At 36.3% G+C, this 15,103-nt stretch overlaps 1 protein-coding gene across 1 annotated transcript in view; it reads left to right on the plus strand.

Moving 5' to 3' along the window:
- Positions 1-15,103, plus strand: part of LOC107656532 (PH-interacting protein-like) — a gene marked incomplete at its 5' end in the record, with an annotated part of 33,981 nt that overhangs the window by 14,730 nt on the left and 4,148 nt on the right. Inside the window, 19 exons of the mRNA XM_016444415.1 lie at positions 997-1,222; positions 1,700-1,919; positions 1,999-2,128; positions 2,198-2,284; positions 2,431-2,460; positions 8,786-8,877; positions 8,986-9,202; positions 10,082-10,195; positions 10,320-10,427; positions 10,520-10,644; positions 10,740-10,822; positions 11,358-11,469; positions 11,846-11,907; positions 13,113-13,268; positions 13,354-13,474; positions 13,609-13,734; positions 14,269-14,341; positions 14,508-14,564; positions 14,673-14,828. Coding sequence (XP_016299901.1) covers positions 997-1,222; positions 1,700-1,919; positions 1,999-2,128; positions 2,198-2,284; positions 2,431-2,460; positions 8,786-8,877; positions 8,986-9,202; positions 10,082-10,195; positions 10,320-10,427; positions 10,520-10,644; positions 10,740-10,822; positions 11,358-11,469; positions 11,846-11,907; positions 13,113-13,268; positions 13,354-13,474; positions 13,609-13,734; positions 14,269-14,341; positions 14,508-14,564; positions 14,673-14,828 — 2,295 coding nt within the window. The remainder of the gene's footprint in view (positions 1-996; positions 1,223-1,699; positions 1,920-1,998; positions 2,129-2,197; positions 2,285-2,430; positions 2,461-8,785; positions 8,878-8,985; positions 9,203-10,081; positions 10,196-10,319; positions 10,428-10,519; positions 10,645-10,739; positions 10,823-11,357; positions 11,470-11,845; positions 11,908-13,112; positions 13,269-13,353; positions 13,475-13,608; positions 13,735-14,268; positions 14,342-14,507; positions 14,565-14,672; positions 14,829-15,103) is intronic.

Raw genomic sequence — 15,103 nt, forward strand, 5'->3', positions numbered from 1 at the left:
TCTCTCTCTCTCTCGGTCTCTCTCTGTCTCCCTACCGTTAAGTAACTCTCTCTGTCTCCCTACCGTTAAGTGCATTGTTTTACTTACTTGTTTTTGACATATCCGACCGAACTACAAACTTTCCAGTGATGTCTGTGAGAAAGGTATATTCACTCGACAAGCTCGCGCATCTGCGCTGCTGCGCGCTCAATCCAGTCAGCGTGCTTTGTTTATCAGCTCGCGCACACCAGCTAAACAGGCGTTAATACTGAATGTTTAACGTTATATTCATTGCATACATATACTTCGTAGTAGACATCCTTAACTCCTTTCTGCTGTCTGTTGTTCTGTTGTCGGTGTTTCTTTGTCTAAATATGGCACTGATCACATGCTGTGTGGTATCGGCGTTTGGTATCGGGGCATTTTAACGAGTACGAGTACAGGAGCTCAGTATCGAGCCCGATACCGATACCAGTATCGGTGCATCCCTAGTTAACAATTGCAACAGATAAGCTGATAACTTACCAAAAACTGATAAATAGACAGCGTTGATATTTTATATTTCGTTGGAATACATAAAAAAATTTAACACTGACAAATAAAAATAATTATTTTAAATGCTTCAAGTAAATTTAGGCATCACAACATTATAATATACAGTATAAAAATGGATGTTCATTGTGACATTTGTTAAAGATTATATTTAATAGTGTTATTAATTTATTTTTTTTAAAGATTTTTTTAAGTGAGTGTTAGATGACAGAAATGGTTATCTAAATATAAAAAAATGGGGAAATGAGCATGCACAAATAAGTATTCAGTACTGGCAGATATCAATATTTGTATAAATTTCTAATATCAGTCAATAACTGATATTATACTAATATGTAGTGCATCCATAGCAGAAGTAATAAGAATAATAAGGTTCTGTGTTCTAAACAGTCTGAAGCCCCGTTTGTCTTACTCAGTTAGTATATGTGTATTTGTTGTGAATGAATCTATTGATCTGTTCTCTAGATAGCAGATCAGATGTTCTTCCACACTGATTATCGGCCGCTTATCCGTGATGCCCATAACTTTGTGCTGGACGAACAGACCCAGCAGGCACCTCACCTCATGCCGCCACCATTCCTGGTGGATGTGGACGGGAATCCTCACCCTCCACGCTACCAGAGACTGGTTCCTGGCAGAGAGAACTGCAGAGAGGAACAGCTCATACCCCAGATGGGGCTCACGTCATCAGGTAAGAAACGCAGACAGACAGTGTCTCTTTGGTCCCTTTCTGTGTTTTTATTACTTAAAATAATTATTGGCCATTTGTGTTCACTATTCACTATCTCAACAAATTAGAATATGGTGACATACCAATCAGCTAATCAACTCAAAACACCTGCAAAGGTTTCCTGAGCCTTCAAAATGGTCTCTCAGTTTGGTTCACTAGGCTACACAATCATGGGGAAGACTGCTGATCTGACAGTTGTCCAGAAGACAATCATTGACACCCTTCACAAGGAGGGTAAGCCACAAACATTCATTGCCAAAGAAGCTGGCTATTCACAGAGTGCAGTATCCAATCATGTTAACAGAAAGTTTAGTGGAAGGAAAAAGTGTGGAAGAAAAAGATGCACAACCAACCGAGAGAACCGCAGCCTTATGAGGATTGTCAAGCAAAATCGATTCAAGAATTTGAGTGAAAGACTTTATACATCTGGCCTCTCAGATAAGGATATGGGGAAATTCATCCTTCGGCAGCTGTCAGAAGGCCTGGCCAAGATCAACGCAAACCAGCTACCTGGAAACTACACGATGTGGTGTTATCACTTCATCTTGTACCCAAGGGTGATGTGGCCTCTGAAGCTGCGCGAAGTCACCTCATCAGCAGTAAGCCGGATGGAGGCAAAAGCCAACTCCTTCATCCGCAAATGGCTCGGCCTACCACGGTGCTTTTCAGCTGCTGGTCTGTATGGATGGAACTCACTCCAGCTACCCCTGAAATCCATCACCTTGGGCTATAGGCAGGAGAAGGGAAGTGCTCAAGGACCTGGGACTACGGGGAGCCACACTGAGCAGATCCACCAAAGAGCTCTCTGAGGAAGCGGAGAATGCAAGCCACTGGCTCTGGCTGAAACGACGAGACAAGGCTTGGGGAGTAACATCGAATTAGGTTTTGTTGCAGGGGGTGTCAGGGAGACGTCCCTGTTCACTGCTCCACCACCAGGAGACGTTCTGGGTTAAGGGGCGAAACGTCAATGAGCGGTGGTCCCCAGCTGAAGACCCTGCAGAAAACCACGTGGTCTGCGGTCAGGTTTAGGCCTGCCTCAGGGAAGAGGACGCCCCTGCCATGCATAGTCCACCATAGGCACCGTAGGAGGTGCGACAGGCCTAAGGTCCAGCAGAAAGACCACCTCGCTGTAATGAATAATATAATTGTGCATTTTCTTTTATTTTCAGGTCCAGCAGAGGAGACAGGAATTGGAACAGGTACTGGGAATCCGAATCACTTAAGAAGATTCAGACTCCAAATCTACAGTCACCCGAGAAATTGGCTCAACAAATACAATTGAGAATGAAACTTTCTGTTTGAAAACCAGTGGAGGAAGTTCATGTATAAGTTTTGGGCTTGTGTGACGTTACGTGACATTGTTTACAAGCCGTTATATTGACGTCTTTGCGCGGCTGAAACACAGATTGAGTGATTACATGAGACAGGATACAGATTGTAAAGTTGTACTCTTTCTTTTAACTTACCTTTGGATGTTTAGTCATGTTTATTTTGTGCTGAAGCTGGTATTAATGTGGAGTAGGGCTGTCCAAAAAAATTTTTAATTTCGAATATTCGTCGAATTTAAAATAAAATATCAGTGGCGCACGAGATGCGATGACGATCTAAGTGTCATTGCATTTTAATGTTTTTGTTAGCCTATCCAGTTGAAGCCACTAGATGCGGCACTGCTGCATTGTTAATATCAAAACTGAAACCAAGCCGTTCACACAGAATGCATATTTTCTAGAGGGACATCTATCACCGTTGCACTCGTCTCGCACAAAAGAGCCACATGTTTAGAAAGCCATGTAAAATTAATGCAAGTTCAACTTTGTTTCTCATAAAGCATAATTTTAGTGGTATAGTGGCAAAAAGTCTGAGACCATGTAAAAATGAAAAAAAAAAATAAAAAAAAAAAATAAATAAAATAAAATAAAAATGTAAAGATACCTAAATCAAGTAAAGAGTGTTTCCAAAGTCTGTAAAGAAGATCATGATATTACCTTACTCCCTCAGAGCTTGTTATAGCAGGCTACCAACATTAACATTGTGCCTTAAGAAATTAGTAAAAGGTCTCCAGACATCTTCAAAAACGTTTTGTTTCATTTTGACAATATACGTGATCTTTTCCATTGACATGTTATTATTCGTTTAGGTTGTAAAATACTCTTTTCAATGAATCTGACCTCTTTGCTTTGTAAGAGAGGACTGAAAGGATATATACCCAGAATAAAAAGCTTAGGATCCAGTGATAATTTCTTTGATAGAATTTGGTCAATCATATCAATTATACCTTTCCAAAAAGACTTCACTTTCTCGCATTCCCATATACAGTGGTACAGTGTACCTCTCGCCTCATTACACTTTATACAGGTATCAGGAATATTATCATTAAACTTGTGCAACATAACAGGAGTTATATATGTTCCATTTATGTACCATTTATATTGTATGAGTTTCAAGCTACTGTTGACTGTCTGTATCTGAGCCTTCTTGCATACCTCATTCCAATCCTCTAGAGAAATGTCATCATTTATATCTTCTTTCTGCTCTGGGTGTGTGTTCACGGTGTGTGTGTGTTCACTGCTGTGTGTGTGCACATTGGATGGGATAAATGCAGAGCACTAATTCCGAGTATGGGTCACCATACTTGGCCACATGTCACGTCACTTTCAGGCTCTATTAAACACTTTTAAAACTACACAGCCTCAGCATGATTATGATCACTATTTTGTTTTACTAAGAGTTTCATTTTGAATCTAGGGGGTAATCTATTATACTGTGGCTGTCAAATGCAACTTTACCGAGCTCAACGACTCTGGCCCGAGCAGATATAAACAAAACGCTATTGGCTATTTTAAAAAGGGGGCGGGGCTGCTCAATATGTACCGCCCTGTCTTCCTGTTTCAGTTGAAATTACGTCACCACATAGAATAACGCTGCATGTTTCAAGGCACTTTAGGGGACCTTTAAATGTACATACTGATTAACTGATACTGATACCAGCTTGTTGGTTCGCATTGTGTTCTCAGTTTTAATGTACATGTTTGCTTGAATTTATTTTCAAGATCTAAGGTAAACTGTCTGTTGTTGCTTTCAGTATGGCTTTAATGTCACGCAAAATGATATTCAAACTCACATCAGACACGTTAAACTTTGAATAAAGCACATAATCAGTACCTGAGATTACCACTGTCATAGTTTGTATGTTGTTGTTTCACCTGCAATGTCGTGGAAATAGAAACCATTTCTAAAATAGAAATTTCATGTGTCGCCGTCGCGGCTAGTTAGGACAAAAACTCGGATTAACATGGAAAAGATATCTATTATCGCGTTGTCGCGTTGTCGCGTGCGTGTAGTTAGGACACAGTGTTACTGACCCCAAACTTTTACAGGTAGTGTACATGTTGATGATTTAAGAGAAAAATGTATGGGACTTTCACCAGGAATTGAGTGAATTGGGGAAAAAAGATTTCTGTATGGTTGAAATGTAAAAGGGCCTAGAGGCACCAATTAAAAAGGAAAGTTCCATTTCACAGGCAGCGCAAGTTATTACCTTTAGACTGTCATAGATTAATCATTTACTATACAAGAATGTGTATTACGGAAGTATATAGGGTTAGTTTTAAATTCATATTGACTTCATTTATTGTGGTGATTGTCTTTTTATTGCCATTGTGTCTAAAGTGTTATTGTTCCATCTGTAGTGTTAAAATCTCTGTTAGAAGTGTGAGTGGTCCATTCACAGTTTTAATGTTGCATCCATAGCAAGTTTCTCAATCTATAGAACGAGTTATAACAGATTCACAGTGTCAACTGCAGTGCAAATGCCTACTAACACCAAATCATAATTTTCAGCATGAAAAAGATGCATGACAATTTTTAAAAAGAAATGATCTGCTTCTCACAGAAATAGAATGATTGAACTGTGAAGATCCATTGTTTTTTTTTTTAACTTAGAGTTTGGATTTTTTTTTTTGTAAATAGCAGTTATTGGCCAATTTGGATAGCAGTCATTCTGCTCACTTTTCAGACAATCGTCAGATTGTCATCAGATCATATTTGTGAATATTTTATACACTCTGGTTTTATTCAAATAAGGATTTGGTGTGAACAGGCTTGTTTGTGAATGTTTACTTTCCAGTTGTTAAAATGCAAAAAATATATTTTTTTCTTAATCAGTAGTATATAGGGTCATATGATTTCCGCAATGCGGAAAACATGTACGGAATCATGGAATCCAGTCATAAAAACGGAATTTACTGTATAACGTGTTGTTTTTTTTTTTAACTTAGAGTTTGGATTTTTTTTTTTGTAAGTAGCAGTTATTGGTCAATTTGGATAGCAGTCATTCTGCTCACTTTTCAGACAATCGTCAGATTGTCATCAGATCATATTTGTGAATATTTTATACACTCTGGTTTTATTCAAATAAGGATTTGGTGTGAACAGGCTTGTTTGTGAATGTTTACTTTCCAGTTGTTAAAATGCAAAAAATATATTTTTTTCTTAATCAGTAGTATATAGGGTCATATGATTTCCGCAATGCGGAAAACATGTACGGAATCATGGAATCCAGTCATAAAAACGGAATTTACTGTATAACGTGGAATGTCATGGAATTTTTCCAAATTTTGGATGGATTAATGAAAACACTTGCGGTGTTTTCAGCGTCTGCCGCCTCAATATATGAGTACATGAACACATGAACATAATCTCTAAAACTGCTCTGAGAGTCACTTCATGAGCATTTTCACCTGCAATGTCGTGGAAATAGAAACCATTTCTAAAATAGAAATTTCATGTGTCGCCGTCGCGGCTAGTTAGGACAAAAACTCGGATTAACATGGAAAAGATATCTATTATCGCGTTGTCGCGTGCGTGTAGTTAGGACACAGTGTTACTGACCCCAAACTTTTACAGGTAGTGTACATGTTGATGATTTAAGAGAAAAATGTATGGGACTTTCACCAGGAATTGAGTGAATTGGGGAAAAAAGATTTCTGTATGGTTGAAATGTAAAAGGGCCTAGAGGCACCAATTAAAAAGGAAAGTTCCATTTCACAGGCAGCGCAAGTTATTACCTTTAGACTGTCATAGATTAATCATTTACTATACAAGAATGTGTATTACGGAAGTATATAGGGTTAGTTTTAAATTCATATTGACTTCATTTATTGTGGTGATTGTCTTTTTATTGCCATTGTGTCTAAAGTGTTATTGTTCCATCTGTAGTGTTAAAATCTCTGTTAGAAGTGTGAGTGGTCCATTCACAGTTTTAATGTTGCATCCATAGCAAGTTTCTCAATCTATAGAACGAGTTATAACAGATTCACAGTGTCAACTGCAGTGCAAATGCCTACTAACACCAAATCATAATTTTCAGCATGAAAAAGATGCATGACAATTTTTAAAAAGAAATGATCTGCTTCTCACAGAAATAGAATGATTGAACTGTGAAGATCCATTGTTTTTTTTTTTAACTTAGAGTTTGGATTTTTTTTTTTGTAAGTAGCAGTTATTGGTCAATTTGGATAGCAGTCATTCTGCTCACTTTTCAGACAATCGTCAGATTGTCATCAGATCATATTTGTGAATATTTTATACACTCTGGTTTTATTCAAATAAGGATTTGGTGTGAACAGGCTTGTTTGTGAATGTTTACTTTCCAGTTGTTAAAATGCAAAAAATATATTTTTTTCTTAATCAGTAGTATATAGGGTCATATGATTTCCGCAATGCGGAAAACATGTACGGAATCATGGAATCCAGTCATAAAAACGGAATTTACTGTATAACGTGGAATGTCATGGAATTTGCTACATTTCGAATGGCTACATCAAATGTTGGTCAGTAAACTTAAATCAAAACGCGATTTGGACTAGTGTCTGTTAATATTAAGCCACAAAAATACCATTTCAATATGAATCCTGCATGTTCTGTGTCTATGTGTGAATGAATGGTGCAGACACACGGTTCATTTAACACACACATAACTGAAGACCGTGTGACGCTCGCAGTGTTTTCAGCCTTTGCCGCCTCAATATATGAGTACATGAACACATGAACATAATCTCTAGAACTGCTCTGAGTCACTTCATGAGCCCACAAAAATACCATTTCAATATGAATCCTGCATGTTCTGTGTCTATGTGTGAATGAATGGTGCAGACACACGGTTCATTTAACACACACATAACTGAAGACCGTGTGACGCTCGCAGTGTTTTCAGCCTTTGCCGCCTCAATATATGAGTACATGAACACATGAACATAATCTCTAAAACTGCTCTGAGAGTCACTTCATGAGCATTTTACACTTTCTTTTGAGTAAAACTATCATCATATCATATACAAACAGAAACCTAAAAGTCTTCACAGCAACCCATCAAAATAAAAGTTCAGTTTAACTTGAAGAAACGGTGACAGAAATAATGCTTAATGTAATGATAGTACTACTACTAATACAATTATTGTTAAAACATTATTTTTAAAGGAATATTTACCAGAATTAATTTAGCAGAAAAATGTAAATACACAACACAGTATTTCTGAAAAAAACATAAAACGATAATAATTTACTTTTTTAATAAAATCAATTAATTAGAGATGCTTTTGATTATTAATATTTAATGAAACCATTAAAATTGAAGCCAGAAAATGAATGGAAAACAGAATTAGTTAAAAATAATCTGAATTTGAGAAAAAAATAAAACATTTCATATGGCCTTAAAATTTAATTTTTGTTAGGCTTTTAATAAATTGCTGTTTAATATTGTAAGTTTCCTGATTTCAATTAATCAGACATGCTTTTTGATGAATAAAATTTAATTTATCATTAAAACAGAGTCAGAGAAAAATTTTAATGGGGAAAAAATGGAATCCAGAAAAATGTTAACACAAAAAAAAAACAGAATTTGGGAAAAATATTAAATGAATTTCATAGAGCCCTAAGTATAGCCAGACAAAAATGCTGAATTATAAAATGGATTTTCTGGAGTAGTGACATCAGACTTGTTGCGTTAATGAAACCATTAAAATTGAATCCAGAAAATGAATGGAAAACAGAATTAGTTAAAAATAATCTGAATTTGAGAAAAAAATAAAACATTTCATATGGCCTTAAAATTTAATTTTTGTTAGGCTTTTAATAAATTGCTGTTTAATATTGTAAGTTTCCTGATTTCAATTAATCAGACATGCTTTTTGATGAATAAAATTTAATTTATCATTAAAACAGAGTCAGAGAAAAATTTTAATGGGGAAAAAATGGAATCCAGAAAAATGTTAACACAAAAAAAAAACAGAATTTGGGAAAAATATTAAATGAATTTCATAGAGCCCTAAGTATAGCCAGACAAAAATGCTGAATTATAAAATGGATTTTCTGGAGTAGTGACATCAGACTTGTTGCGTATATTTGAAAACCAAATTCCCAATTTAAACTATATTGACATTTTTTGTTGGAACCGTTGGTGTGTTCTGAGAATGGCATAAAAAGTGTGTGGTAATCTTCGGTCTCATTGTATCTGGTGTTTTTTAGGGAGAAAACGAAGCAAGACCTCCGAGCAGAGAATCATCAGATGAGGAAAGAGAGGAAAAAGAACCCTGGCCTGATGATAACAGCAGCTCCAGGTGAATGTTCATTACCCTCAAACTTCATATGACATAGTGGCATATATTTGACATACACATACGTCAACCAGAGCCACACAAATATGCTGGGTCTGTTTATAATTACAGTGATTACTCCAGCGATTACTCAGACTGGACAGCAGATGCTGGAATAAACCTGGAACCGCCCAAGAAGACCAGCGTGAAGAAAAAGAAGAAGAAGAATGCCAGCAGCTCGGAAGAAGATGGAGAGAAGAAAAAAGACTCCAAGAAGGAGAGGAGGAAAGAAAAGCAGGACAAAGATGGAGCACTACCAAAGAAGAAGAAGCCAAAGGAGAAACGGAAGGTCAGTGGTCCTTTGTGTGTTGTTTCAACTATGGACTCCTCCCGTTAAAACATGCTTATCAAGCTCACTAAGTTTCTTGAATTTGTCCATTGACAATGGTCATTACAGCTTTAATGAGTGACAGAAGAGTTCTGTCTTTCTGTTTTTATTTTAGTTTCCATAAATCATTATGAACTGATGTCATTTCCACCATATCACCATTAATTTTTAAGATGGAAATAATATTTGAAACATTTTTGGAATAAAATGTGAAAATGGCATTTTAAAAATGTTTGGATTATCTTCTCTTGCCATAGCTAATTTCATAGCTAGTATTTGATGTATCCCAAATACACACAATTGAGTAATATTTTCACACTTTCTGCATAATTTTACAATTACATCTTGACTGGAAATTACACATTTTCTGTGGAAAACCTTGACCCCCCCCTTTGTATTCTTCACACATCAGATGTCTCATATTTCATCTCAAGTTCTTCACTGATGCTGTTGTCTCCTTGGTAACCAAGTGCACAAACTTTTGAAAGAACTTTATTAATGGCAAATATTTGGTTGTGGTGGAAATGACGCCATAGCTGAGTCATCAGTCTTTATTCGAGTAAAAATATAACTCATTTTTATGTAATAAAAGTTAAAATATTTTATTTCACTTCTTGATGAGATCATCATGGATCTAAAAAGTCTACATCTGAGACTGAGATCTTTTTTATAATTTAATTAAAATAAAGAATAACCCCTGGGACAAAAAGTTAATTCCGTTGACAGTTTCAGTTCACTTTCAGATTTGTGTGAAAGTCCTGCTCTGTTTTTAAGTTAGTCTGAACTTGCTGTATATATGTGTGTGTGTGTGTGTGTGTGTGTGTGTGTTTATATGTTCAGAGGATACCTGAACTGCAGAACCAGGGTTTGACATTAGAGGAATGGCTGCCCTCCGCCTGGATCACTGACACCATGCCACGGAGATGCCCCTTCACCCCACAGATGGGCGATGAGGTACAAAACACATTAGTCAGTACAACAGTCTGTTAAAGCAAAATAAAAATGTGAAATATTATTATTTATGTGGTGTGTGGAAACATGCTTATAACAATAAGCTGCTTGTTGTGTTTGTGAACAGGTATATTATTTCCGTCAAGGCCATGAAGCTTATGTGGAGATGGCCAAAAAAAACAAGATCTTCAGTATAAATCCTAAAAAACAGCCCTGGCACAAGTTAGAGCTCAGGGTAAGTCTTCAATGAAATGAACTTTAACCTCACAGTATTTTTATGCACATGATAAAACATATAGGAAATGGTTTGTGATTGTGTGCCTGCAGGAGCAGGAGCTGTTGAAGATAGTGGGCATCAAGTATGAGGTGGGTTTGCCTACTCTGTGCTGTCTGAAGCTGGCCTTCCTAGACCCAGACACTGGCAAACTGACGGGCGGCTCTTTCTCTATGAAGTGAGTACTGTCTGCATGAGTCACAGTGACTTATTCACTATGATCATCGCCGACTGGCTTTTAACCTGTGACTCGCATTTCTGTTGTGGTCTTAGATACCACGACATGCCTGATGTCATCGACTTCCTTGTACTTCGGCAGCAGTTTGATAATGCAAGACAGAGGAACTGGATGATAGGTTAGTGTGTGAATTGAGTGCATTTCTGCACAGATATTTATTCTTTACAGGGTTAAATGGGTCAATGACACACAGGGATGTTTGAGATGATGAAAAGGAAAAGTCTTTATAAAATCTAGTTCAAAATCCAAGTGCTAAATTCTTAAAAATGTCATCTTTGTGTTCTTCTTGGTTTATTCATGTTGTAAAAAAAATAAAATCTACCAAAAATGTTGACTAAAATGTCAAAAGTATTGAAATAATTTTCTTAGACATTGAACAGATGTGATTGTACACACTCCTTTTTTACCTGAAATAACGTTATTATTTCATTAAAACCTCTTTAAAAACTTAGTGACCTTGACACAGTCTATCTATTTATCTATCACAAATGTTTAATACATTTTTAATTGTAATAGAAGAGGTATTCAAGTAATTGTCTGTATACATTTTTTTAACTTAATATGTTGCTTTCTGTTAATGACTGCTTGTTCCTGATACAGAGTTGATGAGTGTGTGTAATTGTGTCTGATTTGAGATGGATTTATTTTGTCAGGTGATCGTTTCCGGGCAGTGATAGATGATGCCTGGTGGTTTGGTACGATTGAGAGTCAGGAGCCTTACCAGGCTGAATATCCAGACTCTCTGTTCCAGTGCTACAACGTCTGGTCAGTTCTCTGTGTCCATCTACACATCTTTACACATGATATAGAGCAATTCAGTTATTGTTACATTGTGTCCTAACCAGGCGTGAAGCCATGAGACCACAAACGGCACACACTGTTAGTTCTACATTAACCTCTATTGTATGTTGTCTTAACCACATTAACAAACAGCCAGTTTAAAACCCACAAATCTTTCTGGATTTAATTGCTCTGTAATTACACTTCCTCTTCGACTTCAAATTTAAGACTAAACATGGTTTATATGGAGGTTTAGAAATGAATCTATACTGAGCTTAGTGTGGTGTTGCACATATTTGATGGGGGGGGGCTAATAGTAGATGACATTATATTGACAGTTTTGTGTTATTGTGTGATGCAGCTGGGATAATGGAGATACAGAAAAGATGAGCCCATGGGACATGGAGGAGATTCCCAATGAAGGTATGATGATCACAATCACTACAGCTGTCAGTAAAATAAAACAACTTTGTCTATTTAATTAATATTGAATTATATGTATAAATTTGCTTTAATTTGCCTAGAAATAAATATATAGAGATTCTATGTGAAATTTCACAATTGTGCAAAAAAAGTTGCAAGTTAATGTACTTTTTTTTTTTAGCTACACTACTCTTCAACTTTTTTTAAAGAAATGAATATTCTACTAATAAAATAAAATCTAACAAAAGCAAGGATGCATTAAAATGATCAAAAGTGACTTTTACATTTGTACATAAAGACTTACATTACATTATTACAAAAAAAAAATGTCAATAAATGCTGTTCTTTTTAACTTTCTATTTATCAAAGAATGAAAAATCTGTGTATTTTAAAAATTTATGTATTTTTTTTCAATATTACTGTTTTTACTGTATGTTTGATCAAATAAATGTAGGCTTGGTGAGCATATAAGGTGTCTTTCAAAACTTTAAACAATCTTAATGATCCCAAACTTTTCTATGAATTATGACTTGTATGTTTCAACTGGATCAATTCAAAATAAAATTTTCCCCCCTATTATTTTTAAATATGAGATTGTTATGGGTGTGTATTGAACCATCTTTGCTAAAGCAACTAGTCTGCAGAAATCTCTCTCAAAACAGAATGAAGCTGTTGTAAGATCACATTAGATAAATGCATTAACTTAAATTGAATGATGTTAAACATGTTTAATTAATCTCATAGCACATTAATTTTCACTGCACTAATAAAAGCAAGCACATAAGCACATGTTGAGAAATATAACACTGCTCTGATTGCATACAGGGTACCACACTCCCATATTTTAAAATAATTTCAGCTCTGATAAAAGACTTTGAGTGCAGTTCTTTATGTAATTGGCTTTGTGACCTTTGTTTCCATTAAAACATAATAGAGCATACGTTTCCTATTGAGAACTCTTGGCAGGTCCCCAAAATGTTACAGATTTCAGGTTTTACTGTCCTTGTGGTGACATTTGGTCCCCATAACGTAGGCAAACCATGCATGCACACACACAATGTTTAGTAGTCGTCACAGCAACCATCAGATTGAGAGTATCAACTGTTCTGATGTCCAGCTGGCATTGTTTTAATAAGTAATCCAAACTGAGTTGTGATTGTCTGTCTGTTGTTTTTCTCCATCTCATTTTCTCTGTCTGTCTGCAGCAGCATTTCCTGACGAGTTAGGTCTGAGTGTGCCTCTAACTGAGGAGGAGCAGAAAGCCTTATTGTACAAGCCCCTAGAAGGAGAGTGGGGCTCACGCACACGTGACCAAGAGTGTGAGCGCATCATCAGGGGCATCGACCAGCTTTGCACTTTGGGTATGGCGTTATCATATCTCAAAATTCTTACTATGGTTGTGTCTAAAACAGATGGAATATAACAGTGGTTCTTTCTCTCTTCCAGATGTGGCTGCACCATTTGAACTGCCAGTGGACTTGCAGGCATATCCAGCATATTGCACTGTAGTTGCTTACGTCACAGATCTAAGCACCATACGACAAAGACTGCAGAACCGTTTCTATAGGTCAGCACAAAGTTAATGGACATGACAGTCACATACCTGTGTAAACACTTGATATATTCCAAAAATCAGTGTGTACGTCTAATGTAGATTATATCAAATTATATATGCATCTGCTATTTGCTTGCTTTTGTCAGGCGAATGTCGTCGTTGATGTGGGAGGTACGCTACATTGAACACAATGCTCAAACCTTCAATGAACCAGGCGCGTTCATTGTCAAAACTGCCAAATTCGTATCTGACCTCATGCTACAATTTATCAAGTAAGTCAACCACAATTAAAAATTATAAATAAAACTCTTAACTAGTGGTGTTGAATAGGGATGCACAATATATTGATAGCAAATGATTATCGGTCATTATCATTTTAATTTATCTGTATTGCCAAAGAGTGTATGGTCAATTACGCATGTTCAATTTCTGTATTTTTACATTTATATTGCTTTTGCAATCATCAAATGCTCACTTAAAGTTCATATCTAAAAAAAAAACACTAATGATTTAACACTCTCAAATGTAAGAGTTAGCAAATCTCAAAATTAATATATATTAATTGTTATAATTCTGTCATGCATAAATTCACTTGTAGCATTTCAATTAGATTAATTTTAGTTTTTTAAATTGTTGTTTTATTCATTTAGACATAATAGTATACATTTTAATATTGTCCTTTTATTAATGGCAAAAACCAAATGAACCAATTGAATGTAATTGATTTTAATCGGTGCATCCCTAGCATTTAGTTTAAAGCCATGCGTGGGACTGATTTTGACTGCCTGTCTCTGTCTGTTCTTTAGGGACCAAAGCTGTACAGATATTATTCCACTGTATAACAGTATGAAGAAAACTGCTTTCTCAGATTCAAGCGATGTAAGTGTCATTGAAACACACACTCGTAAACCACTCATAAGTGAATTTTATACATTATTACAGTGCCTTTAAGACTGTTCTTTTGCTGCCTTGCAAGCACTTGGAATTCATGTAATGTAAATGTGTGTATTTTTATGACTTGATTGACACCTTTTTCCTAACCTAGGATGAAGATGAGGATGAAGAACATGAGGCACCTTGTACATCTAGCCGCAATAAGAAGGTAACTTTAACTGATATTATATAATTTAAACAGGGCCAGAAAGATAAGACTTGATTATACATCAAGATTGTTTACATCTGGCTAATTGCGAGTGTGTATCTGTTTCAGAGGCAGCAGCAGCAGCCTATCCTGAGGAGTATGCGCAGTAAACCATCATCAGACCCTCAGAGCTGGAAGGGGCGCTGCAGAGAGCTGCTGGAGCTCATCTTTCAGTGTGAAGATTCAGAGCCTTTCAGACAACCTGTGGATCTGGAGGAGTATCCGGTAACACATAGACACATGTAGAAAACACGTACACACAGAACTGTAGCTTATAGGTGGGAATTATGAGGGATGTCGTATTCTCAACCTCAGACCACCTGCTGTTTGTTGCCATATCAATATTACCTTTGGACAAGCAAAAAATTAAAAACTCATGACAGAGTATATATTTTCCACAAATTTTTCAGGGATTTTTGCGTAACTATAACAGTGCCAGCTACACATATACACAGCATATATACACACACACACACACACACACACACACATACACACAC

The sequence above is a fragment of the Sinocyclocheilus anshuiensis genome, unplaced genomic scaffold (assembly GCF_001515605.1).
Source record: "Sinocyclocheilus anshuiensis isolate Anshui unplaced genomic scaffold, SAMN03320099.WGS_v1.1 scaffold1639, whole genome shotgun sequence".
Lineage (NCBI taxonomy): Eukaryota > Metazoa > Chordata > Actinopteri > Cypriniformes > Cyprinidae > Sinocyclocheilus > Sinocyclocheilus anshuiensis.